Source organism: Mus caroli, unplaced genomic scaffold (genome assembly GCF_978045245.1).
Source record: "Mus caroli unplaced genomic scaffold, Mus_caroli_1 scaffold_2, whole genome shotgun sequence".
Taxonomy (NCBI): Eukaryota; Metazoa; Chordata; class Mammalia; order Rodentia; family Muridae; genus Mus; species Mus caroli.
The window spans coordinates 28928320-28955674 of record NW_028227257.1 but is presented as its reverse complement, the minus strand read 5'-3'; the positions used below and the strand labels follow the sequence as shown (position 1 = coordinate 28955674).

The window sequence follows — 27355 nt, the reverse complement described above, 5'->3', positions numbered from 1 at the left end:
AGCCCAGAAGCCATCTCCCCCACCCCAGTTTTTCAGTATGATATGAAGATGAAACATTGTCTAAGTTTGGATTGCTATAACAGAAAGCTGCAGACTGGGTGACTCAAAAGACAGTTTCTGACAGTCCTGCAGAATGAGAAAGTAAGACACTGGCAGATTCCACATTTGGTAAGCACCTACTTCCTGGCTTGCATGCTTCAGTTTCTCTGCTGTGTCCAGCAAAGGGAGAAAGTAGGTAGGCGCTTCCACGCCTTTTTATAAAAGCACTATACCAGTCATAAAGGCAAGATGGCAAGGGAAATTATATAAATCAGAATAGAGGAAGCTGAAGCTCACTGACAAAGTTCTTTTTTATTTATTTTTATTTACATTTCAGATGTTATTACCCCCTTCTCAGTTTCTCCTCCACAAACCCCCTACCCCTACCCCCGCCTCTATGGGGATGCTCCCCCACTGACCCACCCACTCCCTCCTCAGCCCTAGCATCCCCCTTCACTGGGTCATCAAGCCTCCACAGGACCAAGGGCCTCCCCTTCCAGTGATGCTAACTAAGGTCATCCTCTAAGGCCATCCTCTGCTACATACATAGCTAGAACCATGGGCCCCCCATGTATACTCTGTGGTTGGGGGTTTAATCCATGGGAGCTTTCAGGGGTCTGGTTGGTTGATATTGTTGGTCTTCCTATGGGATTGCAAACCCCTTCAGCTCCTTCAGTCCTTGACTGGCAATGGTTTTGTTGTTGTTGTTGTTGTTTGTTTGTTTGTTTGTTTGTTTGTTTGTTTTAAATGGCACTTTAAGAGAGGCATCCTGTTGGCCTAGATCTCTAAAATGGCCTCTTATTCTGCATCAAGACTGCATATCCTTGGTCCAGAAATGGAAGACAACCCTTCAATCTAGACATGGAGAACACTCAATTGGTCTAAACGAAAAGATACTCCCCTTGGACTTTATCTAGGCTACTTTTCTTTCCAAAATAACCCATTCAGAGAGCACCTCAAAGTTCACAGTAAGATAACTTTAAAAATCAAGCTGTTTTCTAGCAGTGGTGGCACACACCTTTGATCCCAGCACTTGGGAGACAGGAGCAGGCAGATCTCTGTGAGTTCAAGGCCAGCCTGGTCTATAGAGCTGGTTCCAGGAGGAATTTGTTCATGTAGCCAAGGCTACACAAAGAAACCCTGTCTCAAAAAAACGGTGTGTGTGTGTGTGTGTGTGTGTGTGTATGTGGTGTCACCCAAAAACTTCGTCAAGCAGGACCATATGTGTGATTAAGCCCAGGGTTCATGGGTTCAGACTATTTTCAGGCACTCTACCTAGGTCATCTAGGAAGAATAGCATCTATAAAGGGTGTAAGCCCTGCCACAAGGCCTCGCTTGTACACAGAATCTGGGAAATCTCCATTTCTGACATTGTTCCCTGCCGGGTATGGTGAGGGTAGTAACAGTACAGAACATTAGCTCGTAGAAGACTCCAATACCTCTCTGTGGGTTGTGGCCAATCGGATCTTAAAATGAGGAATTGAAGAAACTGATGGACCTCTTTTTCATCAGGTCAGCTTCTGTGGGTACACCTGGGATGGATGTTCCCCAGCATTTCCTGTGATTGCCCTTCGTGTAAGCATGATAATCAAGGGATACGTAGTAGCCATTTCACTGCCATACATTTTTGCCATTTATTTGTCCACTTGTATATATGTGTACCTGTGTCATCTATGTGTGTGCAGTGCACAGACAGCACACAAGAGGTCAGAGATGGCAACCTGCAGCAGTCTTTTCTCTCCTTCCACTATATGGGCTATGGAGACTGAACTCAGATCATTTTGCTTGGCAGTAAGCACCTTTGCCTTCTTACCCATCTCTACCAGCAGCCTGTTCTTCTCTCTGCATTGTAGTACCAAAAAACTGGGTTCTTTGTCTAAAATTTCAATGAAAACAAAAACCTAGACACAGGGGAAGTCCCAAGAGAAATGAGCAGGTAGCTTTCTAAGCCTTCACTAATCCCTGGGTCCTTCTTCTTCTGGTCCTTATTTTCTTATCAAGCAAGAGGTAGATAATAATCCACTCCCATGGTATCTTTATGTGTTCCCTATTGTCCCTGACAGTATCAGATGGTCATACCTGAGCTTGTTACTGAAGATGGGCCCCATGGGGCTAGGAAATGAGCGTCATAAACTCACACATGCAGCCAGAGTTAGCCACTTAACACGGTCAGGTGGTTTCCCTGCAGAAATGGTGGCTTTCCCAGAAGCAGTGCCATGATAGCTTGAATCGATAAGGTGCTTGCCTTGAGACCTGAGTTCTAGCCTCAGAACCAAGGGGAAATAGGCAGGAATGAATAGAATAGGCAGGTGTTCACTTGTAACCCCAGCATTAGGGAGTTGGAGATAGAATCTACAGGGCTCACTGGCCAGCCAGACTAGCCACTTGGTGAGTCCCAAGTCTAGTGAGAGACCTTGTCTTAAAAAAGAAAAGGTAGATGGTGCTATGAGGTTGTCTTCTGGCCTCAAAGCACACCACACAGACACACACACAGACACACACACGAATACACGGCACCAACATTTTTTGTGTGGACTATCTTTTGAGTTGGATAGACCCCTTTTCGTTTTCCCTTAGGATTATGTTGGCTAGGGTGGGAGTGGGGTGGGGGTAAAGGTCTGATTGAGTGATAACCTAGCGTTCAGGAGGCCCTAGATTCAATCCCCAACCAGGAAGAAACAAAATAGAATAACGTCAACCAAAAACATCCCCATAAGAAGACAGTGAACAAAATAAAGCTTTATTTGGATATTTCTACAAATCATTCCGAGAGCTTCTATCAGTAACCTGGAGACCTAGGCCATTTCAAAGGGCACAGTAACTATACTCAGCCACGTCCATCACATGGCTCTTCACTGCTGATTGTAACAAAGGACTATTAAGATTTGTTCATACTACAACCATTCCACCTCCTGGGAGCGTCAGCATGTTTACCCCATTACCCAAGACGTCAGGACAGACAGTAAGTGTGCAGTAGCTAAGATCCCCTGAAACACCCACATAGCTAAGTTCTGTGGACCAGACAGAACAGGCTTCCTCTGCCCCCAGGGGCCCTGCTCACAGAGCTGCCTCCCCTTCAGCCCTCCCATGCTTAGCCACAATCTAGCTACAAAATAAGCTTTTCATGACTTCACTATTTGCATCACTCACCAATGTCCAGAGGACTTAAGGCACATCAAAAGAGAACTTGCTCAGGAGCACCAAGTGTCATCGTCATTGGACCACAGTGAGTTCTTGCTGCCCCAACCACAAAAGAAAGGGCAGGCAGAGTCTTAAGGAGCTCAGTTCAGATGAGACCAGAGGCTTAATAAGACACCCGAGTTTTCACTGGCTACCATGAACAACCTCACACGTTTGAAGCAATATGTTCTCCTACTATGAGGCACCTTGGAGAAAGAAACTCCTTCCAGATCACAGCTTAGAGAAACAAACCCAAATGATTTCACAAGTAAAGGAGAGGACATTCACTCCGACTCTTGGGAGTTAGAGGTGTGGTGTGCAGCTCAGAGGTAGAGCTCTTGCTTGCCTAGTGTGCAGGAGGCCCTGAGTGCAATCCCTACCATACAAAATGTAAGAATTGTCCAGTTTGTTCTATCATAAAATGAACCAAATATGAAATGGATGCAGGAGTTGGATATGGTGACTTGGATTAGCAGGATCAGGAGAGTTATGTGTCAGAGGCACAAACATCTCTGGTTTGGACTTTAAGCACATTGAATGGTAATAAAATTTTTTTAAAAAGCGCATTCTGTTATCTTCATCCCTGGGGAGGTAAGAAGGGAGATTCTTCCCACGGGGTGTGTGTGTGTGTGTGTGTAACTAAATGTTCACATTATACTCAAATGTTCTGCTATTCTCCCCAAATAGAAAAAGTACAAAAAAATAAAATAATTTGTGTTTTGTATCTAAACACATCTGGAGAAAGCATGACAGTTTTGGAGCTAAGACCTCTGGTCACCCTGTTCTGGCTTAGTGCCAATTATGACTTGATTCTGGAAACCAGATGTAGAACAAAGGCCTTCCCCCACCCTCCAGAAGCAGCCCTCTGGGCCCCAGGAGAAAGAAAAAGGGGCTTCAGCTTCAAATAGGGCAGTAGACGGGTCATGTGTTCAGAAGAAACACCTTTGAAGCTGCTTTCCCTGAGGATGTCCAGGGGTCCTATGCAGCCTTGTCTGAACAACACAGAGGCACACCTCTCAGTTGGTAGCAGCCCGCTGCTCTTCATACTTCTGGAAGGCACTCAAGATTTCTGTGATGACGCTGGGGTCCTCCAGGGTAGTGGTGTCCCCTAGATCCTGTCCCCTGCTGGTGATGATCTTCCTCAGTAGTCTCCTCATCACTTTCCCAGATCTGGTTTTGGGGAGACGCTTCACCACCTGGCAAAGATGAGTGGTGTTAGGGTCTGGGCAGCGCCCTCTGACAAAGCGACTGCCCTGGGATGAGACTTCTCCTATGCAGGTTGACACTCCCACAGAGGACTACAAAGCAACTTTGCCTGATATATAAACCAAGCAAGGTCTTAATCCCCCTGCAAACTGAGCCTGAAGCTGACATCAATCCAAAGGGCAGGATCTAACCTGTAACCAAGCTTTGCTGATCCGCCTCCAGGTGTGACCAATGAGCCTGTTTTGTCTACCACAATGCTTGAGTGGTTTCCTCCTTAGCCCAAGCCTCTGGCTTAGTTGGGTAAAAGCCTCTGAGTAGAATGTTTGGAAGGGGTGTGTGTGTGTGTGTGTGTGTGTGTGTGTGTGTGTGTGTGTGTGTGTGTGTGTGTAGACGGTAGTACTTGCTGGAGATTGAAGCCCTATCTGGAAATAGTTAATGTTACAAGTTCAACTGATAGGCCAGCATTGCGAGCACTATGAAGGGATGATGAACCCTTCTTGCCTCAAAGAATTCCAACCTAGAAATCATTGTGGAGAGGTATCAGCAAAGAAAGAAAGAAAAAAAAAAAAGTCTGAAGAGACTCAAGGGTGGCCCAGGCCTTCCCACAGGAAATGAATCCTTTACAGGAAATAGGAAACATGTTCAGAAACCACATGAGACTGGAGAACGCCATGTCTCTCAAATCTTTAAAATCTGTAGTTTGACTGAGACATAGCTGAGTGGTGGAGTTCAAGTTCAGCATTCAGAAGTCTCTGGGCTCAACTCTGTTACGATTTGAATCTTAGATGTTCTCCAAAGACTATGTGGAAGGAATGGTCAACAGTCTGTGGTGCTGTTGGGGTATAGTGAAACTTTCAGGAGGTGGGAGTCTGGTGAGAGAAAGAAAGGTCATTCAAGGGGTGGTCTTTGAAGGATATATTCAATCCCTTCTCCACTACCATGATTTAAGCAGCTTTGTTTGTCACATGCTTCCCACCAAGATAAAAGGTGTTGCTACCGGACAAAATACAGCCCCTCCAACCAACCATAAACTGTAACCCTGAGCCAAAATAAAACCTTCCCATCATTTAAGTTAATTGCCTCAGGCATTTTGCCTCAGAGATAGAAAGCAAACACATACCTAACATCACAAAAAGAAAAAACTAAATAAAATTTATGCTTTCCTTACCATTCAGTCCCGTACCAGTAGCCATCGTTCGAGTGCTACAGTACAAGAGTGTCTAGCCTTGCCTTGTGTCTAGCCTTGCCTAGGGCTGTGTCCTAAACAAGTGTCTGCTGTAAACTCACGAAAAACACTCAGCGAAACCCAAACCACTAATGACCCCGTTTTGATGTTGGGATAAAAGGAACCCCTTGCTTGTAAAAGTTGAGCATTGCTTGACATTTGTGGAAAGCAGAAACTTAAAGAGAGTGATGCTCTCCCCCTAAGGTGGAGTTGACTCACCAGGATCTGGTCAGGCACAGCATACTTGGCGATCTTGGTGGCCACCGACAACTTGAGTTCATTCACTACCATGTTCTCATCACTGATGTTATCTTTCAGCACAATGAAGGCAAATGCAGCTGGAAAGAGAGCAAAGACTGGGAAGTGCTAGGTCCTGAGTCTGTCTTGAATTCCCTCTTACGAGCTGCTGTAAACCCAGAGGGTTTCTAAATCCTGAGATGGTTTCACAGTAGCGACTGGTTTCAGCTACTGTAGCCCTGACAGAGCAATGTCCAAGGCACAGGAAGTGAAAGCAACTCCAACAGCGGCTCTGACAGCGTCCCCCATGGGTGAGAGCATGACACAGCCACAGTGCTGATGGCTGTGTGTGACCTGGGACAAGTGACTTAACGTTCTGTTCCCTCATCTGGGAAAGAATGCATGACATGGGCTGCCTGGAAATAGACACAAGATTGTGTATCAGCATACGGGTGAACACATAGCTGTTTTTACTTCAAAATTCTGTCCCCTGAGGCTGGGGAGATGGCTTAATCAGTAAAGAACGGGCCACATAAGGATAATAACTTGAATTCAGATCCCTAGTACTTGGGTAAAGAAGCAGGCATGCGTGGTGGTACATGCCTGTAATCCTAGCACTGGGGAGGTAGAAATAGGAGGATCCTTGGAGCTTGCTGGCTAGCCATCCTAGCCAATCAGTGAGCTCCAGGTTCAGTGAGAGACCGTGTATTAAAAAATTCAGTGGAGCAGGTGTCCTTATTGCATGTTGGAGCATCTTCTGGGTATATGCCCAGGAGTGGTATAGCTGGGTCCTCAGGTAGTACTATGTCCAATTTTTTGAGGAACTATCAACTGATTTCCAGCGTGGTTGTACCAGCTTGCAATCCCACCAGCAATGGAGGAGTGTTCCTCTTTCTCCACATCCTCGCCAGAATCTGCTGTCCTGAGTTTTTTATCTTAGCCATTCTGACTGGTGTGAGGTGGAATCTCAAGCTCCACTATGTTCATAGCAGCCTTATTTATTATATCCAGAAGCTGGAAAGAACCCAGATGTCCTTCAACAGAGGAATGGATACAGAAACGGTGGTACATTTACACAATGGAGTACTACTCCGCTATTAAAAACAATGAATTCATGAAGTTCTTAGGCAAAATATCATCCTGAGTGAGGTAACCCAAATCACAAAAGAACACACATGGTATGCACTCACTGATAAGTGGATATTAGCCCAGAAATTCAGAATACACAAGATATAATTCACAGTCCACATGAAGCCCAAGAAGAAGGAAAACCACAGTGTGGATACTTCGGTCCTTCTTAGAAGGGGGATCAAAATACCCATGGGAGGAGATACAGAGCCAAAGTTTGGAGCAGAAACTGAAGGAAAGGTCATCCAGTGACTGTCCTACCTGGGGATCCATCCCATATACAGTTACCAAACACAAACACTATTGTGGATGCCAGCAAATGCTTGCTGACAGGAGCCTGATATAGCTGTCTCCTGAGAGGCTCTGACAAATACAGAAGTAGATGCTCAAGCCATCCATTAGACTGAGCACAGGGACCCCAGTGGAGGAGCTAGAGAAAGTACCCAAGGAACTGAAGGGGTTTGCAGCCCCATAGGAGGAACAATATGAACCAACCAGTACCCCCAGAGCTCCTGGGACTAGACCACCAACCAAAGAGTACACATGGAGGGACCCATGCCTCTAGCCACATATGTAGCAGAGGATGGCCTTGTGGGACATCAGTGAGAGGAGAGGCCTTTAGTCTTGTGAAGGCTAGATGCCCCAGTGTAGGGGACTGCCAGGACAGGGAAGCAGGAGTGGGTGGGTTAGTGAGCAGGGGGAGGGGGATAGGATAGGGGAATTTTTGGAGGGGAAACCAGGAAAGTGGATAAAATTTGAAATGTAAATAAAGAAAATATCTAATAAAAAATTAGTGGAGGACAACTGAGCAAGACATTTGATTTTGACCTCTGACTTTCACATGCATGTGTGCTATACAATCATGCATACACACACACACACACACACACACACACACACACACACACATTACATGGCCATAGGTCAATTGCTGGTTGAGTATGCTGGGGCTACTGTGTTCAACAGTATCAAACTTCAACCTTGAAAAGCTCCATCATGGAAGAAAGTTCTGCCAGGCTGCAATGACATTTTCCACTATCCTGGCAAGGTTCAGAAAGGACACTTCTGCTACCACACAAAAATCTAATTTTACTCTTTGTCTATTTCCATTTTCCAAATGTAGCCTCCCCCTGAACTTCTGGAATCTACTACAGCATGTAGCATCCCCATTGACCAGGCTTACTATTCAATGTCTGTCTCTCCTTTCTGTTTCCTGACCATCCCATCAGGTGGTTCCATGATGGCAGAGGCTCTACCTACTTTACGTTCCTTGGCATCTCTCAGCATCTAAAACCATGCCCTGAGTGTGGTAGGTGCTTGTTAAATGTGTTGACAAATGATTATTTCCTGCCCAAGCTACAATCTATGCAATGAACTCAGCTGCTACTAGAAAGGTTTCCCCATCATTACCTGAAAAACTCTTATTCATCCCTCAAAGGCAAGCTTGGTTAACATATACCCTGTGACAATTTCTCTTACTCTGTCCATAGGTTACAGTATTTGGTATCTAGAATGGTTGGTAGCTTCACTATCCCTACTCCATCAGGTTGTGAGATCTTTAGAGGAAAGAACTACATTGTTTCATTATGGCAGCTGAGGGGACTATGAAGACAGACAAACCTGGATTGCTGATTCCCGAGGCAGGGATGAAGGGCTGTGGAAGAGCAGGTTAAGAGCCAGAGACGTGCAAGGTTCAAATGGTCACAAACCAGCAGGACTAGAAGCTAGCCAAAGCTTCAGGTCCTCACAAACTAGACCCACGAGTGCTCAGAGGAAGTGAGGACAAACTCCAAATGTGTTCAAGCAGCTTGACACTAAGAACTGTGAATGGGTTATCCATGAATTACAAATCTGTTCGAAGCCAGTAGCATCACACTATATGTAAATTTCCCTCCCAGCCCTGCAGGCATTGAAGGGCTGGCAATACCTGATGCTGAAAGCTGATGCTGGAGTACAGAGGCCAGAGGACTCAGAGAGAATGCTAAGCATCAGACACCACACTGGGAGTGCCCTTGAAGAACCCACATGCAGGCAGAACAGGTGAGACAGAGCACAACCCAACACATAGCCTATCCCATCTAAAGCTATCCAGCTGCAATGCAGCTTCCTTGACCTTGTTCCTATTTTCTAGGGTTCACCCAAGGGCTGATAGACCCCCAAGGACAAGGCAGAAGGTGGCTGGGGTCACAGGCCACTTTCAGCACTTTTTGCCCTCTCGGGTTCAGTCAGGACTGAAGTATTGGCACTGTCTTGGGACTTGGGAATTGAACCTTCACAGCTTCCAAATGGTGGGAGTCTACCAGGGCACTGAAGATTCTTGAACCATGGAGATATCAAATGCAGGGACCCCAGAAGTGGGTCCAGATCCCTATGCAAATGAGGTACCTTCACAGTTACCCATGAGGAACTGTTCCCACCGTTACCCCACTCCCTTCTCGATGATATCTAGACATTGCCTCGGCTGGAGGGTGTCCCAAACAGCTCTCGCACATGCCTTTGTTCCAATAGCAAAGCCACAGCCACCTCAGTTCTATGATTTCTAAGGATGTTGTTTTTGAAGCACTTGATTGATTTTTAAATTTTGCAACAAGTCAGTTCAAAGAAAGTATCTAATGGGACTGGAGCGATGGCTTAGCAGTTAAGAACACTGGCTACTCTTCCAGAAGACAGAAGTCCTAGTCTCAGAATTTACACGGCAGCTGATAACCATCCATAAATCCAGTTCCAGGAGATCCAATACCCCATCTCACTACCTCTGCAAGTACCACACACGTGATGCACGGATACACATGCAGGCAAAACATCCATAGACATTAAATAAAGATATCAAAGAGAAAGAAAGGCAGTATCTAAGGTGCTGTGGTGGAGCTCGGTAGTAGACTGCATGCTTAGCACGTTTGAGGACTTGGTTTCTGGCTGGGACGTGAAAAAGGTTAAATGTCTGGTTAATCATGAGAGTTACCACAGCACATAAGTGTAGACAAGAGTCAGGTGACACTTGGAGCACGCTGTAACACAGAGTGCCCCTAAGAGGAGAGAGAACACTCAATCCCAGGCCACTTCACAGGGCATACAAGGTCATTTTGTGTAGAAATGACCTCATATGTGCTTAGAATATGGCCATGTCACACCAGGCCACAGAGTCTGCCATTGCAACACTCAAGTGTCCTTTCTAGACACAGCCACTTGGGAATCAGCTGGCTCTGGGGAAATTTTCTTTTAAATATATCATTGATTTAAGAACATTCTGATAATTTACTCTGCCCTCCCTTACCATGTCAATTATGCTATGGGATGCCAAGTTTCCCCTGCATCTCAGGGAAGCACACGGACTGCTCTAGGGCATAGCCTAGTGCACAGGTATAGCAGCTACAGAGCTGGCATGAGTGCTGAAACCAAGCGGGTGGGTGGGCAGGAAGATATGTATGTGGCTTAGAAAGTGCCCCAGTCAGAGATACCGGAAACAGACTTCTCAGGCTCAGCTAGGGTCCAAATCATGGTTTCTTATGGCTGAATGTCCTTAAAGGTCAGTAAATCTGGGCATTTTGTAGCTTAGACTTAATATTTACCTTGATCAGTGTCCTCATCAGGAAGGTAACAGTATAGCCCATAAGGCCCTATGACTGTATCCTGTTGTCTTTCTATTGGGGCACCCTGCTGCACATGATCCTCCACTATAGAAAGAAGGGGGGACACTCACCTTCTCCTTTGATATCATGAGGGTACCCAATGACAGCAGTTTCTGGAACAGCGGGATGGTCAGCCTGTGCAGAACAGAGGGCAAAAGGCCCTGAGATGACTTGGGGTTTGCATTCCCATCCTGACTCTGAGATCAACAGATGCATCGTGAGAATACCAGGCAAAGTAAAAGGCAGGCTGGGCTTAGCTTACCATTGCATCCTCAATCTCTGCAGTCCCCAGGCGATGACCACTGATATTGATGACATCATCCATGCGCCCTGTGATCTGGTAATAGCCACCCTCTGTCCGGTGAGCTCCGTCTCCAGTGAAGTAATAACCTACACAGTAGTGAGGCATCCAAGGCCAGGGGCTCTGAGTCAGGCCCAGCGCAGTCCAAGTTCCTAACCTGTTATCTCTCTCCAACAACCAACAAATAAACATCTCCCTCAGTGGTCTATTGAGAGGGCAAGTGGCACGGAGTCTACGTCATATGAATGATGTCAAGAATGTTAATGTCCAGAAAACAGAAAACAGCAGGGATGCTCATAAAGATGAATGGCAGCTGTAACCTTGAGACTGAAAGTTGCTACTTCCAGCAAGGCAGAGACCTTGGCAGCCACACAAACTTCCAACCCAGGACCCAAAAGAAACATTGAGAAGAATGGGAATGTAAACTATGAACACCCAGCCTCTGTGACAGCTTCCCAATCATGTCTTATCATTCATTTCTTCCCCATTATCTTCTATGATGTCCATCCCAGGCCAGAGCCATGGATATACTCATGTTCATCCTGGCCCTTACACAGGGTCCGCATGCCCACCCGATCTCCCAACCAAGATAAGGAAGGCCTGAGAAGTAAAGGGAGGGTCCAGAGACAGACTCACTTTCACAGAGCTGCCATGAATTTAACCAGATCCCCTATCTATAGAAACAGGACTCCAGGAATCCCTGGAGAAGACATGGGGATCTATCCTAGCTGCTCACCTGGGTATGCTCTGAAGTAGGCATCTACGAACCTCTGGTGGTCACCATAGATGGTCCTTGCCATGCCTGGCCAAGCTTTGGAAATACACAAGGCCCCAGAGACATCTCCACCCTCCAAAACATTGCCCTACAGATGGAGAGAGACATTCATGAGAGGCCTGGCCAGCCCTGGGAGAAAGTCAAAGAATTGACTATCGGCTTGACCCGAGGCAGGCAATATGAAGCACTGGATAGAACTGCCCAGAGCTTTCCTCCTGACAAAGTTTGATGAGAGCCCTGGCTTGCAGCAGTCATTAGCAGTGCTGTTTAAGAAAGGGCTGTGGGGCATGTGTGAGGACCTGGCCTTTACTCCAGGGACTAGACCCTGCATCTTAGCAAAGGACAGAAACCAGGGGGTAGAAGGCTTGCCAGATGAGTAGCAAGGCCTTATGTGCAAAACCCTCACACCTTCTCATCCATGAGTGCAGGGACGATGCCAAAAAACGGCCTCATGGCCATGCCTGGGAGGATCTCTGCCCCAACTTCCGAGGGCCGTGGTGCAATGCAGATGCCTCCAGTTTCTGCAGGAAGGATGAAGAAACACCAATTGACCTGGGAGCCAGGGACAGATATATTCCACTATGTTCTCATCTAGGCTTGGTCTGTAGTCTTCTCTTCTCGGGTACTACCCTCTGTCCAATAGGCCCTCACTGGGTCAGGCCTATGTTTGAAATAGGGAAGGGTGAAAAGCCACCTACTTGCACAGGAAGATGGAAGAAATAAACTGCTGGAAGCTAAGACCAATGAATGGTGAAACCTGTGTGGTCATTTCTCTGGCACCTGAATCAGTTAGTACGCATGGTCGTGTTTCATGAAGCACACTGGGAAAAGTTCTCTGTCCCGTGTCTTCCAGAACAGACCAGAGATGTTATGTGAACCTGTCTCATGCTGGCCACTTGCAACTAAGGCTTTCGACAGCTGTGTTACTGAACATCCCAAGGAGTCGGATATATATATGGAAAATGCCACAGAGGGGAAAAAAACACTTCTTTCTCAGAAAGTGTGTGTGTTCAGAAAGTGGTGGTGCTGAGGCAGAAAGCTATTGAGCACGGATGAGGTCCAGCACTGCACCAAAATTAAAAAGAAAGGAAGCAAGCAAGGAAAGGGCCTCTGCCTGTAAAGGAGAATGGGCCCTGGGGACTCGTTAGGCCACTGGCCCTAGTTTGTCACCTCATTTCCTCCTCACTCTGGAGCTCACACAGAGGCTGTAAGATACACATGAAACCGAGGTTCACGAGGGCATTGCATGTCCCAGACAGCAGACAGGCTGTACCTCTGAACCTTCTCCTGTGCAACTGCATGCTGAAGGGACATGGGCCTCGTGAGCACCATCACAGTCACTTTTGAGAGCACGAACCCTGGTGCTAGGTATGCATGAGCCCACTCCTGTCCCAGGTTAGTCCTCAGGCCTGGGACAACTCCCCCTCAGGGACACTCACCCGTCTGCCACCAAGTGTCCACCAGTGTACATCTGCCATCACCCACGACTTTGTGGAGCCACTCCCAGGCTTCGTGGTTGATAGGCTCTCCCACTGAAACCACACAAAAGCAAGAAGGAAATTAACAGGCTTCAAAATAACCTCAAACACAAAGGAATACATTATTAGGGAGGAAGAGCTCAGTGACCTTCCTGATGGCTACACCAAGGGACCTGGAAAGGTCTGCGTTCCCATGACCATAGCCATCAAAGTAATGCACATCATGATGACTACATGCACTCTGATAGCTCAAAAGGTTTGAAACTATGGACAAACAGGATGCTACCCATAGTACAGGACTGAAAGCTGGCGCCAAGTTTCTGAGGAGCAAGTATGGTGCATCTGCTATAATTAAGAGAGCATACATGGGGCTGGAGAGATGGCTCAGGGGTTAAGAGCTCTGTGCTCTTCCAGAGGTCCTGAGTTCAATTCCCAGCAGCCACATGGTGGCTCACAACCATCTACAGGGGGGATCTGATGCTCTTCTTCAGGCAGGCAGATGTTTTTGCAGCAGAGCACTCATAAATTAAATAAATTAAAAAAAATTTTTAAAAAGAGAGAAAGTATACATTTCATACAACTCTTTTGGACAATTAGCAGGGGTAGAATCTAGTAAAGCTAAAGATGTGTTTGCCCTACTACCTGAAATTTTGACTTCTGACATTTATTCCATAGAACTCAGAATAGACACCTGACAAGGAATAGACATGAACACAGATGGACCCATGCCAGGCTTGCTCATCACTGCCAGAAAAAGACTGCCTTTAAGGGCAGGAATCACAGCAAGAGGTTGCCAGAGAGAGCCTTCTATATCCTTTTCTGCTTTCTAGCCTATTTTCTTCTATTGTTTGTTTTTGTTTTGTTTGTTTGTTTTTCGAGACAGGGTTTCTCTGTATAGCCCTGGCTGTTCTGGAACTCACTTTGTAGACCAGGCTGGCCTCGAACTCAGAAATCCACCTGCCTCTGCCTCCCGAGTGCTGGGATTAAAGGTGTGCGCCACCACGCCCGGCTATTCTTCTATTGTTGATCTAGGTCATGATCACCTGTGTTGTGTTTGAGAGAAAGTCTCTATCAACCTGGCTCCTTGGCATCTGTATGCTTGACTGGCTCTTAAGCTCTAAAATGAGATGCTCTGCCCTAGCATCCCATGGCCTGACTTCGTGCAGTGTCTGTCAGGACAGCTCCCAAGGCTAGCACACAACCTCGCTCATCAGTTTAGAGCAATTATTGCTGAAACAGTGGAGTGCCCCCGCCCCACCCTGTTGAGTATAACTACCCAGTTTAGCATTACCGAGCAAAGCCCCAGGCCCATGCTAAGGCACACAGCACTGTGCTTACCTGACCCCAGTGTGCGCAGGGAAGAGCGGTCATACTTTTTCACCCAGGCGTCCCCATACTTCAGCAGCAGCCGGACAGCTGTCGGGGCACCATAGAACTGGTTGATCTTTAGCCTCTGCACTGTCTCCCAGTAACGACCTACAAGAGAGTCACAGTCAGCCAGGTAGTCCACCAAGCATGACCTATTTTATACATGCAAGCCAAGCTCAGAGTTTTGAGGCCCGCATCTATGCATGTGATCATAGAGAGGGAGCCCCTACCATCCTTGAAGAAAGGGGTCCCAGAGAACTCCCTAACTACAAGGTGGGCATACAAAAGCTTCTACACCCAACCTCAGATAACAGCATCACGTGAGGTGTTCCACGTGAGCTAGTCGGGGATCAGTTTCAGACGTTTCTGCTGCAAGTTTAAAAAAAAAGTGACATGGAACTTTGGTCCCTAAATTATTAAATGGTCCCTCAAGTAATGACCCATCTTCCTTTGAAAACAGCACAGCTGCTGGTATAATACTCACACCTAATACTAGAAACCCCATAGATCACACTGTTCCATGAAGCCGCTCTTAAGCAATGATCCTCTGTCCCTGCTATCACCCCTTTAAGCTTCCTTGAATATGGCTGAGGGGGGGACCAAGAGGCTTAGCAAAGAAAAGGTTCACACCCCAGTACTGAGGCATGTTAGAGCAAGAGCCAGCAACAATTCGACCACATTAAAGTAAATATTTGGGAAAACTGTATTACGTGAGAGAAACACAGAAAGACAGCAGGAGGTGGTCATGTCCTCAAAGATGCAACTTAACAAGGGTTATGAATGGTTCTGAAGCTTGGGCGGTGGGACTGAGGAGAGTGGGAAAGATGGATGGATGGCCCAGGCTTTGAGGAAAGACCACATGTAGACAATGGGAGTGGCTCTAAAAATGAAATGGGGAACGCTGAAGAAATGACTCTCAGCAGGCAGCTTACAATACAGGGACAAGAAACATGAAATGGGCAGTTTTGAGATGAGTTTGCTCCTGGTCGAACTCCCTCTGATCTTTCTGCACATGGCATTAGGCTCCAGTTCATCTAGCAAGGCACAGAGCCTAGCAAATCCAGGGTCTATCTGGCCTCTGGTCAATGGGACACAAGAACTGTCCCCTTGCCAGATGCAAGCCTCCAGGCTTCTGTGACTCTTTCCTCCAACCTCGAGATCCCTCCCCTACTACCTCAAGCCAGCCTCACCAGAATTCTTGGTCCTCACCAGCATCAGGGTAAACTGGGGTGCTCTCAAAAAGGACTGTGGTAGCTCCATTGCAGAGGGGTCCATACACCACATAGCTGTGTCCTGTGATCCAACCGATGTCAGCCACACAGCCAAAGACATCACCTGGCTGGTAGTCAAACACGAGCTACAGACACAGGAGAGTACCCTCAAGAGCTTGTCTTCCCCGAGTCACTCTTTTCCTACCCACCACTAAGACACAGTTGTGTGCCCAGCAGTCTGTAACTGTGACAGCCACCACAGCTGTCAGGAGTAAGGTGAGTGATGGCTGCAGAGGTTTTCCACAGAGCCCAGCAGAAGACAGAACCCCAAACACAGACAGTGACCGTGACCATGTGGCCATTACAAGTACCAAACTGTACATGGTACATGAGCCCAGGGAATGATTGCAAGCCAAATAATGCTGAGTTACAGGATGAAGTTTGCTCTGGAGTTCATGTGTGATCTAAAGACGGTCCATGTCCTGAACCATGTATGCACTGATGTATGCCATTTAATCTCAGTATACAATTAAGGTGTGGCAACTTGAAGTGGATATGTGCCTTGGAATTAGAACATAGTCTTGTCATGCAAGAAGCCCTAAGTTTAATCTGTAGCAGCAAGAGAAGAAAAAAAGATCTGGCATATTTCTGAACTACCTTATACCACTAGGTTTTTTTTTTTTTAACATTCTAAAAACTCAAACATTCTAGAAATCAAATGCAAGTACCTATTGAGCACCATCAGCTTCTGTAAGCATGCAAGGGACACTTGCTTCCCCTTGCTTCCCCTTGGGATCCTGTTGACCATTTGAGGAAAACAAAGCTCAGGGACACTGTGACAAATGACTGACAAAGACAAACTCTAAGGAAATGAAAGGGACCAAAGGGAACCCGCAGAGTAAAGAAGGCACCCAGATACTGTGATGAGCAGAAATACTTATGCCTAGGGATATGCTTTGGTATGAACCTCGAAAGAAACATGGGACAGTAATATATCACGTTATAAAAGATGGGATTGCAGAAAGGGCTCCTGCAAGGCCAGTAAACATTCCGCTTCTTTACCAAAGTGGAATCGTTTTATAGTAATTCATTGATACACAGATTGGCATTTGGTAGGATTTGTAGATTTTTTAAAAAGAGGTTTGCTGGCTATGGTGGCACACACCTTTAAATATTTGCATGTGAAAGGCAGAGGCAGGCAAGCTTCTGTGTGTTTGAGGTCTCTCTGATCTACATAGCAAATTCCAGGCCAGTCAAGACTACTACATAGATAGGAAGACCCTGCCTCAAATATATATATATATATATATATATATATATATATATATATATATACATATATATATACATATATATATACACACACATACATATATGTATTACATTTCAAATAAATGTAAATATGACAAATAAATAAATATGAGATGGAGAATGCTGAAGCAATGGCTCTCAGCAGGCAGCTTCCATTATAGGGACAGGAAGCATGAAATGGTGGGCAGTTTAAATATAAATATAAAATATAAATATTTAAACCTTTCCCGGTTTCCCCTCTGCAAACTTCCTATCCCATCCCCCCTTACCCTGCTTCTATGAGGGTGTTCCCCACCCACCCACCCACCATCCACTCCTGCCTCACTGCCCCAGCATTTCTCTACACTGGGGCATTAAGCCTTCCCAGGACCAAGGGCCTCCCTTCCCATCCATGCCAGATAAGGCCCCTTTAGGATGCTCTAATCTTAAAACCACCAAGCACTCAAGAGCAAAACAATTGTGTATGTAATTCAGATCCAAATTGTCTGCCCTGGGACTGAAGATTTCTTTCCCCATATTTCCATACAGGAAACCCTGGGCTTGTGTGCTGTCATTCTCCAAAAGTCTCAACAGCCAGGAAGGTCTACGACTCTGTTGCATAGCCCACTGTGGCTCACACCTCCATACCCTTCACAGCCAACAATCTTCTTTCCTAACAGTCTCAACGACATCAGCATGCACCCATGTGCATGGGAATACCCATAAACACATGATCACATGCCTGTGGGGAAATATGCTCATTTGTATATATCCACATGCATCTATACACATATAAACATTCCCCCAAGTGAACACATACATGCATATCAAAACATGTACACTTGAACCAAGGACCCTGGCACAAACTGTCATCTGAGCACAGGGAAGCCCCAGTGTGGACATCTCTAACATCTTCCACTGAGGACAGAGACATGGCAGCCTCAGCATTGGCACAAACTAAACCAGCCAGGTCCCAGCAGAGCTGGGCACACCTACATGGGAACAAGAGTTTCACTCCAACAGACACAGAGAGTGTGCTACGGAGCTGCATGGGCTCTTGGGAACACCCCAGGCCTCCTTATACCTCAAGGCCTGAGTGTGACACCTAGCATAGAAAAAGTTTCCAACACTAAATGAGCAGAAAGACATACATCTGTCATGCTGTTCCTACTTGTGTTTAATCTTAGCCACAGAAGTCTCTACTCCCGATGCTCTAAAAAAAAAAAAAAAGAACTCTTAAGTAGTGAAAAATATGCTTCTTGCATCTCTGTACCTTGTGGGAGTTTGAATAAGAATGGCTCCCATGGGCCCATATGTTTGAATGTGCAGTTATAAGGAAGTGGTGTTATTTGAGAAGGATTAAGAGGTGTGGCCTCAGGGGCTGGAGAGATGCTTCAGCAGTTAAGAGCGCCGACTGCTCTTCTGAAGGTCGTGAGTTCAAATCCCAGCAACCACATGATGGCTCACAACCATCCGTAATGAGATCTGATGCCCTCTTCTGGGGTGTCTGAAGACAGCTACAGTGTACTTACATAATAAATAAATAAATCTTTAAATTAAAAAAAAAAAAAAAGAGGTGTGGCCTCATTGGAGTTGGTACGGCCCTGTTGAAGAAAGTGTGTCACTGAGTGTGAGCTTGGGAATTTCAAAAAGCCCGCATCAGACCCAGCATGCAGTCTCTGTCTCTCGTCTCTGTCTTTTCTCTCCTCTTTCTTTCTTTCTTTCTTTCTTTCTTTCTTTCTTTCTTTCTTTCTTTCTTTCTTTCTTTCTTTCTTTTTTCTTTCTTTCTTTCTTTCTTTCTTTCTTTCTTTCTTTCTTTCTTCTTTCTTCCTTTCTTTCTTCTTTCTTTCTTTCTTTCCTTCTCTCTCTCTCTCTCTCTCTCTCTCTCTCTCTCTCTCTCTCTCTCTCTCTCTCCCTCCCTCCCTCCCTCCTCCCTCCGTTCCTCCCTTCCTCCCTTTGGATCAAGATATAAAGCTCTTAGCTACTTCTCCATTGATATGCATGCTCTGTTACCATGCTCCCTGCTATGATGATAATGAACTAAGCCTTTGAAACTGTGAGCACCCAATTAAGCACTTTTATACATGCATATGTATATATGTATATATGTATGTATGTATGTATATATATGCATGTATATATGTCTGTATGTATATATGTATGTATATATGTATGTATGTATGTATATATGTATATATGTGTATATGTGTATGTGTGTATGTGTGTATGTGTATATGTGTATATGTGTATATGTGTATATGTATATATGTATGCATGTATACATGTATACATGTATATATGTATATTGTATATATGTATATATGTATACATGTACATATGAGTTACCTTTGTTGTGGTGTCTCTTCACAGTTACTGAACTGTGTCTAAGACAGAAGTTGGTACCAGGGACTGGGATACTGCTATGGCAGGTCTGACCATGCTGTTTGTTGGAGGAATATTGAAGACTTTGGGACTTTGGACTAGAAAAGCAGTTGAACACTTTAAGCAGACTTTAATTGGACATTCTAGTAGGAGCATGGAAGACAGTGCTGAGGGTTATTTGCTGAGGGGGCCCATCTCAAGAAGTTTCAGAAGGGAAGAATATTAGTAAGTGGCTTAGTGACCATCCTTGTGATATCTTGGCGAAAAGTGGCTTCTTTCAACCCTCATCTATCTGAGACTTAATTAAGAGTTGCTTTGGCAGAGGAGATTTCAAGACTGCCTTGTATTGACTCTGCCACTTGGTCATTAATCACTCTTATGTAGATGTATAATAAAAAGGAACAAGCTGAACAAAGGAAAATTAGAAATGCATAGTTTGAGGGGGAAAAAGCACCAGAAAAGGTGATGTTCAAGCCAAGTCCTGTGCTCAAGGAGATAAAAAAAAAAGCCTGGTGCTACATGGAATAAATAGAGTGGCAAGCTCGGGGCAAGACTCCACCCAGATAAGCTTCCAACTTGTAAAAAAGGAATTAAGCAGCAAAGGAAACCATCAACAACAGAAAGCAGATACAAATGTAATTGAAAAAAGGAGCCAGGTTCCAGCTTCAACGAACAGCAGAATTTGGCAGCTTCAGCCACCCACATGATGTGGTTTTAGCATCAAGGATATAAGAAAGGGGTTGGGGAATCCCTCCCCCCATTCAACCCCCAGCTAAGGAAAGCTTCTGAGGCTAGGGATATGTCAGGGGTTTCCCTGAATGGAGGCCCAGAGAAGCCCTTACATGGAACTGAGATAGTGAAGCCTGGATTGTGTTAGAGGCCCCCAGATGTTGGTGTAGCCAGACATGAAATACTGCCAAAGAGAGCTGCTAGCAAGGAGTGGAATCAGCCCAAGAGAGAGAAGTGTGTTGCAGTCATCAAGATTGAAAGGAGTTGGAAATCTGAAAAGCACTTTGACATCAGACATAGTGATGCAGAATTTGGAATTTTCCCTGTTGGGGTTCAGTTTTGCTTTCATCCAGTATTTCCTCATTATACTCCTTTCCCCCTTCTTAGAATGGTAATGTATATTCTATGCTATGCATGTTGGAAGTATGTCATCTACTTTTTGATTTTGATTATAATTAAGAGAATGCCATGAGACTCAGGGACTTTGGACTTTAGAACAGAGTTAAGACTGTGATAGACTATGAGGACTTTTGCAGTCGGACTGAATAAATTTTGTATTATGATATGACTACAGGCCGATAGGGACTAGGGAGTGGAATGTCATGGTTTGAATGAGAATTTCCCCATAGGCTCATAAAGGTGAAAGAGGTTTTTCCAGTACACAACATGATCTTGGGCTTCACAGCGTGATCAAATATCCTGCGACAGGCTTAAGTTTGTTTTTCTGCAAACCTGGAGATGGAAGCCAGGGCCTTGTACATAGTAAGCGTACATTCTACCACCCCAGCCCTGTTCATACCCTTTCTTTGTATAATGCAGCCAGCCAGGGCTCCATCCCCACACCTCCAGAAGAAGGAGTTGGAACAGAGCTGCTGAGCCACAGCAGGCTCAGATGCATGCCAGTTCTTCTTTCTTTTACACACATCACGACTCATAGCAGCCTGCTCAAGAGCATGCTACGAGCAAACATCTGCACCACAAGCCTGTGGCTGCAGAAATTCTAACCATCACTGCACATTCTCCTTGCCCTACCCAGACTGCCAGAGCCCTGGCAGGAGGCATCCTTCACCCTTTTCCCCCGGGCTCCTACCTTGTGCGTCATGGCAGCATACAGTAGATAGCCTGCTTGTGTATGAACGAGCCCTTTGGGTGTCCCGGTGCTCCCTGAGGTGTAGAGCATAAAGAGCATGTCTTCACTGCTCATGCTCTCAGGGGTGCAGACAGGGGCCTCCTTAGCCATCTCCTGGAAGGGACAGAAGCACATCACCAGGTCAAGACATCTAGCCTCTCCCATGCACTAAGGCCCTGGACAGCGCTACCTTTTCCCTAGCTGAAGTCAGGATTCTCAAAGTGACATTCTCTGTCAGTTTCAAAGGCAAAGCCCCAAAAGGAGTGAGGCTGGTCGTGAAGCCTGCTGTTTGCGCTCCTACTTAGCATATGAAAAACTCTGGACTCCATTCCCCCTAGGGCAGAGAAAGGCAGGCAAATGAGGAGTATGTGGGAGGAGGGGACCCTCTAAGAAGTCTTGACTGAGAGCCTAACAATTCTCAGACCCAGGCGATCTACTAATAATCTCTCCTCACCCTGTACACCACGTGAGGTAAACCCACCTGTTCAAGGGGGATATCCAGACTCCCCATGGGAACCTTGGTGTCCGTCCTGTGAGCCACCAGGACATGCTGGACTGTTGGGCAGCTCTTCACAGCTTCATCCACTATTTTCTTCAGCTCCACCACACGCCCTCCCCGGAGTCCTTGGTTGAAGGTGATAACAGCCTTGCATTTGGCTAAGGGATACAACACAGACATATCTGATCAGTGTAGACCTTCACAGCCCAACCTGACGTGGAGCTGCATATTCCAGGCCTAAGAGTATGGCAGAGGAAGTCCAATCAAGTAAAAGAAGCAACAGAAAAAAAAAAAAAAAGCAAGTGTTTGCTTGCTGTGGAAGCTCAGTTGTCACATAGAAGTGCCCCGTCTTTCCTCAATTCTGAAGATTGGGAGTGTTGTGTGTTTGTGGGGGTGGGGGTGGGAGTGGGGGGTGGGAGTGGGGGACGTTAAAATTACCTTGAGACTAAACTGTTCTTCCACAAGTTAACAGCATAAAGACAGTTTCCCAGCCAGGATCCTACCCTCTGACCTGCCCCAGGGGCTTTCTCCAAGTAAGGGATGGACAGATTGCCTATTGTAAGCAACTTGACAGAGAAACACCAAGAGATAAAGACCAAGTTCCAAGGTTTTCACATAGCCATCCCTGCCAGTGACTATAGGCCAGAGAATAGAACCACTGTTTCGAGGAAGGTGCCAGGAGTTGTGTTCAAGCCTTGCTTTCAGCGGAGCACTCCCATTGCCTTCATGGGAGCACTCACCTGTCACATACATTCTCTTCAAGGACCCAGGCAGGTTTTGCTCAAGATTCTCCCTGAATGTCCAAACTCCTACAGCCAAGCTAGCTGAGGCCCAGGGCAGAATGTGAGAGAGACTATAGGACTGAGGGACTACCCTTCACACTACCTCACAGGGATAAACCAGCCGAATCCCATTTGTGATTAATTTCAGTCTATGTGTAAGAGTCTAGAGTAACTCATCTGTTGTGATACTGCCTATAGGGGCTTCCCACATCCCTGAGTGTTATGGTTTGAATTTCAAGTGTCGGGGCTGGAGAGATGGCTCAGTGGGTAAGAGCACCCGACTGCTCTTCCAAAGGTCCGGAGTTCAAATCCCAACAACCACATGGTGGCTCACAACCATCCGTAACAAGATCTGACTCCCTCTTCTGGAGTGTCTGAAGACAGCTACAGTGTACTTACATATAATAAATAAATAAATCTTTAAAGAAAAAAAAAAGAAGAAGAATTTCAAGTGTCTCCCACAGGTCCCCAAGCTGGTGGTGATATTTTTAGTGGTTCTGGGAACTTCAGGAGGTAGAACCTGGCTATAATGTGTTACCTGGGGCATGCAGTTGAAGGTTGTACTCCACACACACACACACACACACACACACAGAGTCTCTTTCTCTGCTTTCTGTCTGCTATGCAGTGAGCAGCCTCTGCTTAATGGTCCCATTACTGTGTCCTCACTGTGGGCACAGAATCAACAGAGCCAAACAAAATGGACTGACTCCCCCTGAAACCCTAACCCAAAATAAAATCTTCCTTACTTAATGTGTTTTTATAAGGCATTTGGTCACAATGTTACAAAAATAATTAACACACCAGGATCTTAAATCTGTATCAAGGGCTTATCCCACATCCAGGACCAAGGTACTGGAAAGTTTCCCCAACCAACTGTCTTCACAAAGAAGCTCTCAAGAAACAGAATATAAATCAGCAATGCATGTGGTTACTCTGATGCATGGGTCATACATTGCTGAAGCTCTGGAGTCCTGTCTGGGCTCCTCTTCCCAGCTCTAAGGCCCACTGTCAATGGCACTTCCCAGGATCACCTCCCAGATGACTGAAGACACAGGTTCTTCTTACACACTGCCAATCATGAAGAGTAGCTGCAGGAGAAGCCCTCCTGAGCCCCATAACCAGCCAACCTTTACACTCTCATACTGTTTATTCAGAGATCCTGGAGATTCTGGAAGCTTCCCCAGAACCCAGTTACCAAATAACCATATCCTATAGCCAGATAGGGTCAGCGATGATTCTTCATCTCAGAGACTGTTAGCAAACATTAGTCACCATGGTCACAGGAGCAGGAGAGAAAGGAGTAGCCTGCTAAATGCTACAGCATTAGCTCTTGTGGAAAATTCCAGCTTTCCTACTTACCAGCTCTGTGATCTGGAGTAAATCACTTAATTCTTTGTGTCTATTTCCAAATTTAAAGGAAATAGTAGTCAAGCATTTTGGCGCACACCTTCGAGACCAGAACTTGGCAGGCTGATCTCTGAAAGGTGAAGCCAGGCTGATCTACATAGTGAGTTGCAGGACAGTCAGAGCTACATAGGAAGACCCTAGCTAAAAAACAAAGTGTGTGGGGAGGGGCAATAGTCACCTTTTCATCAAGAAAAGACCAGGACCAGACTGGCACGGGCAAGTGAAGATTTGATATTTATAAAACACCTTGATCCTTGAACAATGGAGTCCTATTCACTTAGCACCAATTCTCAAAACCTTTCAAAAATAGAAGGAAGGTATACTTCTAAGTTCATTTTATGAGGCCAGCATTGTGTTGATGCCAATGCCAGACAAAAACACTAAAAGAAAACTATAGATGAATAAATATCCCTCCTGAACAATGGTGCAGAAGCCCTCAATGCCATGCTAGTCTCAAAACTATACCCCATAGCAGGAAAGCAAGGATGGTTCAGCAAGCAGAACCCAGAAATAATTATATTACACCACATTGATAGAATAAAGAAAAAAGCCTATGTTTCAACAAATGAAGAAAAAGCATTTGACAAATTCAACATCATTTACTCTAGAAACATAAAACAACAAAAGAGGAATCCAATGAAGCATCCTCAACCTGAAAAGGGGCATCTGTCCCATGCCCTGACATCATAGCGGACATCATACTCAGAGTGAAAAAACCTAAAGTGCTTCCTCTGAGATCAGCACAAAGATGAACATGCCAATTCACCCCACTACTAGGTAACATGGCCACAGGACTTGCCAGTTCATCCCACCACTAGGCAACATGGTCACAGGACTTGCAACCAGAGCCAGCCAAGAGAACTAGTCATCAAGAGTGGAAAGGAGGAAGTAACATTATCTCTACCCATAGAAGGCACGGTTCTGTGGGTAGGAAATCTTATGCATCCATTTTAAACCTATGAAGGTTAATACATAATCAATAAACTTTACAGATATATATATAAGAAAAATGAAATTTTCAGTTGCATTTGATGGGCAAAGTTCATTTATAATCCCTGCCCCAAAAGCCTGAGGCCAGTAAATTTCAAGCCAGTGAGAAGACTGTCTTACAAACCCAAGGGTGGAGGTGTGTTGGTCTTAGCTCAATTCTAACACACACACACACACACACACACACACTTCATTGTACTTCTCTTGAAATGAGCAACTGCAAGTATACTAAGACGAAGAAAAAAACAGGACACATACAAACTTTCAGTGGCTTCCAGAACCTGTAACCTTCCTTGAGGAGCCTGACCAGGGTCTGTATATGGAAAACAGAAGGCTCAAGCTATATAGGCAGTGTGCCACCATCCATCCATCCATCCATCATCCATCCATCCATCATCCATTCATCCATCCATCCATCTATCCACCCACCCACCCAGCTCTCTGATAACACTAAAACCAAGGACACACTGCTGCTTTTCTTCCTAGGGACTCAGACCCACCTGCAATCTGAAAGTTTATCTTTTAAAGCAGGGTATCTCTATGTAGCCCTGGATGTTCTGGAACTCTCTATATGGACCATACTGGCCTCAAACTCACAGGGACTCACCTGCCTTTGCCTCCTGAGTGCTTGGTTTAAAGGAGTGTGCCACTATACCCTATAGGTCTGAAAGTCTTACCAATGAACCACATGCTGCTCAACTCCTCCAGGCTTCTGGAGACAGGTATTCTCCATCCCTCAGTGTTGTTCCTTGCCAGTGCTGTTGAATCTTGGTACCTTTCAAGCCTCCTCCACCCCTGTGCCCTTTCACCTGCAGTGTGGCCCTGCCAGGTCTTCTAGGCCTCACATTCATATCTAGGCCTGTTCATTAACCATGGGCCTGCCCTGGTGGCACCTGTCATTTGTCTGAGCAACTTCTTACTAATGGGTAGTGCTATTAGTCTTGTCTGAGAGCCCAAGGTCTGGGGACTCCTGAGCTCCACCCATGCCCACCCATGCTCACCATCATTGATCCTCCCAGCCAAGGACTCTGCACTAAAGCCAGCAAATACCACTGTGTGGATAGCTCCAATCCTGGCACAGGCCAGCATTGCTGCCACAGCCAGTGGGGACACAGGCATGTAGATGGCCACACGGTCCCCTCGGTGCACTCCATGTCTCTTCAGTGTATTGGCCAGGCGGCATGTGGTCTCCAGAAGTTCCCTACAGCATAAAAAAGAAGACGTCATCAGAGACAGGGGAGAGCCACAGTACAGCACAATGGAGCGTGGGACAAGTCACCGACTGCAGGCACTGTCTCCCACTCCAGTGCAGGAGGAAAGAATTTACAGCTTGACAAGACAGAAATGTTTTCCATGTAAGTGCATCATATGTCATGTTGCTAAGGCTGTCCTCACAACCATTTTGGTTTCCAAGAGGTCACGTTCCTAAGACTTCTGAAAATGTTGGCTTCCAAAAACAAACAAACAAACAAATAAACAAATAAACAAAAAAGGCAGGTTTTTAAAGAAAGTCTTCTGGCAGGAGAAAAGAAGGCTCCCAGCCTTCTATATTCATAGAAGTCAAGGGCACCAAGAAACACTTCTAGTTAGGGACTTAGATCTCAGTGGGACAAGGGCCAACTTAATGAAGCCAGAGTGACTGGGAAGAGAAAACAACAGAAAGATGACTATCCTGCCTGTAACCCCTGGGAAGAGTTGACAGGGAGGGGTCTGTGTTAGGTACTGTTGGGGCGCAGGTGACAGATTGGCTACACACACACACACACACACCTGCATCTACATGATATGAGTCCTTCACCAGGTCACAACATTTAGCCAGCCAAACAAAAGATAGCAAGCTGGGTTGGCTCCGAGTTAACTCAGGATCCTTTCATAAGCATAACCCTTTATTAATCATTGTTCATGACACTGAGTATAGGATAGGAAAGCTGCCACATTATGGAGGCAGAAGAGAAGAAAAGCAGAGACAGGACAGAAGTAAGTTTGTGGTGCCCATCAAAGCTCTTTGAACGCCTTATCTCATTAAATTTGGGCATGGTAAATGGATACTCAGCTATTTTCCCTCTTTTCTATACAATTTTTACATTAATTAACTCAGAAAGGCCCTTTTTCTGGGTTGAGGGAGGCCACCACTGGCCACATTCCTGCCCTCTGAGCTGCACTAAGATGTTCTAAATAAGGCAGAGCCAGGCCCAGGGAGGGACCCTGCTTCAAGCCCCTGAAAAGCATAGTTGCCTATCCACAGGGCTTCAAAATAGTCTAAATTCAACAAGATGCCTCTGGGAAACCAGACCAGAATGAAAATACAGCCCCCTTCTCAGCCTTCCTTCAAGGAGCTCTTTGTTTCTTCTGAAGCCATCCTGCAAA

General features: G+C 45.8%; 1 protein-coding gene across 1 annotated transcript in view; it reads right to left on the bottom strand.

Annotated features, from left to right (window-relative positions):
* Nucleotides 1–2758: 2758 nt before the first annotated feature.
* The window catches only part of Acss1 (acyl-CoA synthetase short chain family member 1), a 48227-nt gene continuing 23630 nt past the window's right edge, over nucleotides 2759–27355 (bottom strand). The window contains exons 3-14 of the mRNA XM_021151088.3: nucleotides 25990–26189; nucleotides 21789–21964; nucleotides 21269–21421; nucleotides 15776–15923; nucleotides 14537–14674; nucleotides 13160–13252; nucleotides 12129–12241; nucleotides 11682–11808; nucleotides 10907–11034; nucleotides 10716–10779; nucleotides 5870–5988; nucleotides 2759–4415 (exon numbers count right to left, since the gene is read on the bottom strand). Of these exons, the coding sequence (XP_021006747.1) occupies nucleotides 4236–4415; nucleotides 5870–5988; nucleotides 10716–10779; nucleotides 10907–11034; nucleotides 11682–11808; nucleotides 12129–12241; nucleotides 13160–13252; nucleotides 14537–14674; nucleotides 15776–15923; nucleotides 21269–21421; nucleotides 21789–21964; nucleotides 25990–26189 (1639 nt within the window). The 3' untranslated portion in view covers nucleotides 2759–4235. The remainder of the gene's footprint in view (nucleotides 4416–5869; nucleotides 5989–10715; nucleotides 10780–10906; nucleotides 11035–11681; nucleotides 11809–12128; nucleotides 12242–13159; nucleotides 13253–14536; nucleotides 14675–15775; nucleotides 15924–21268; nucleotides 21422–21788; nucleotides 21965–25989; nucleotides 26190–27355) is intronic.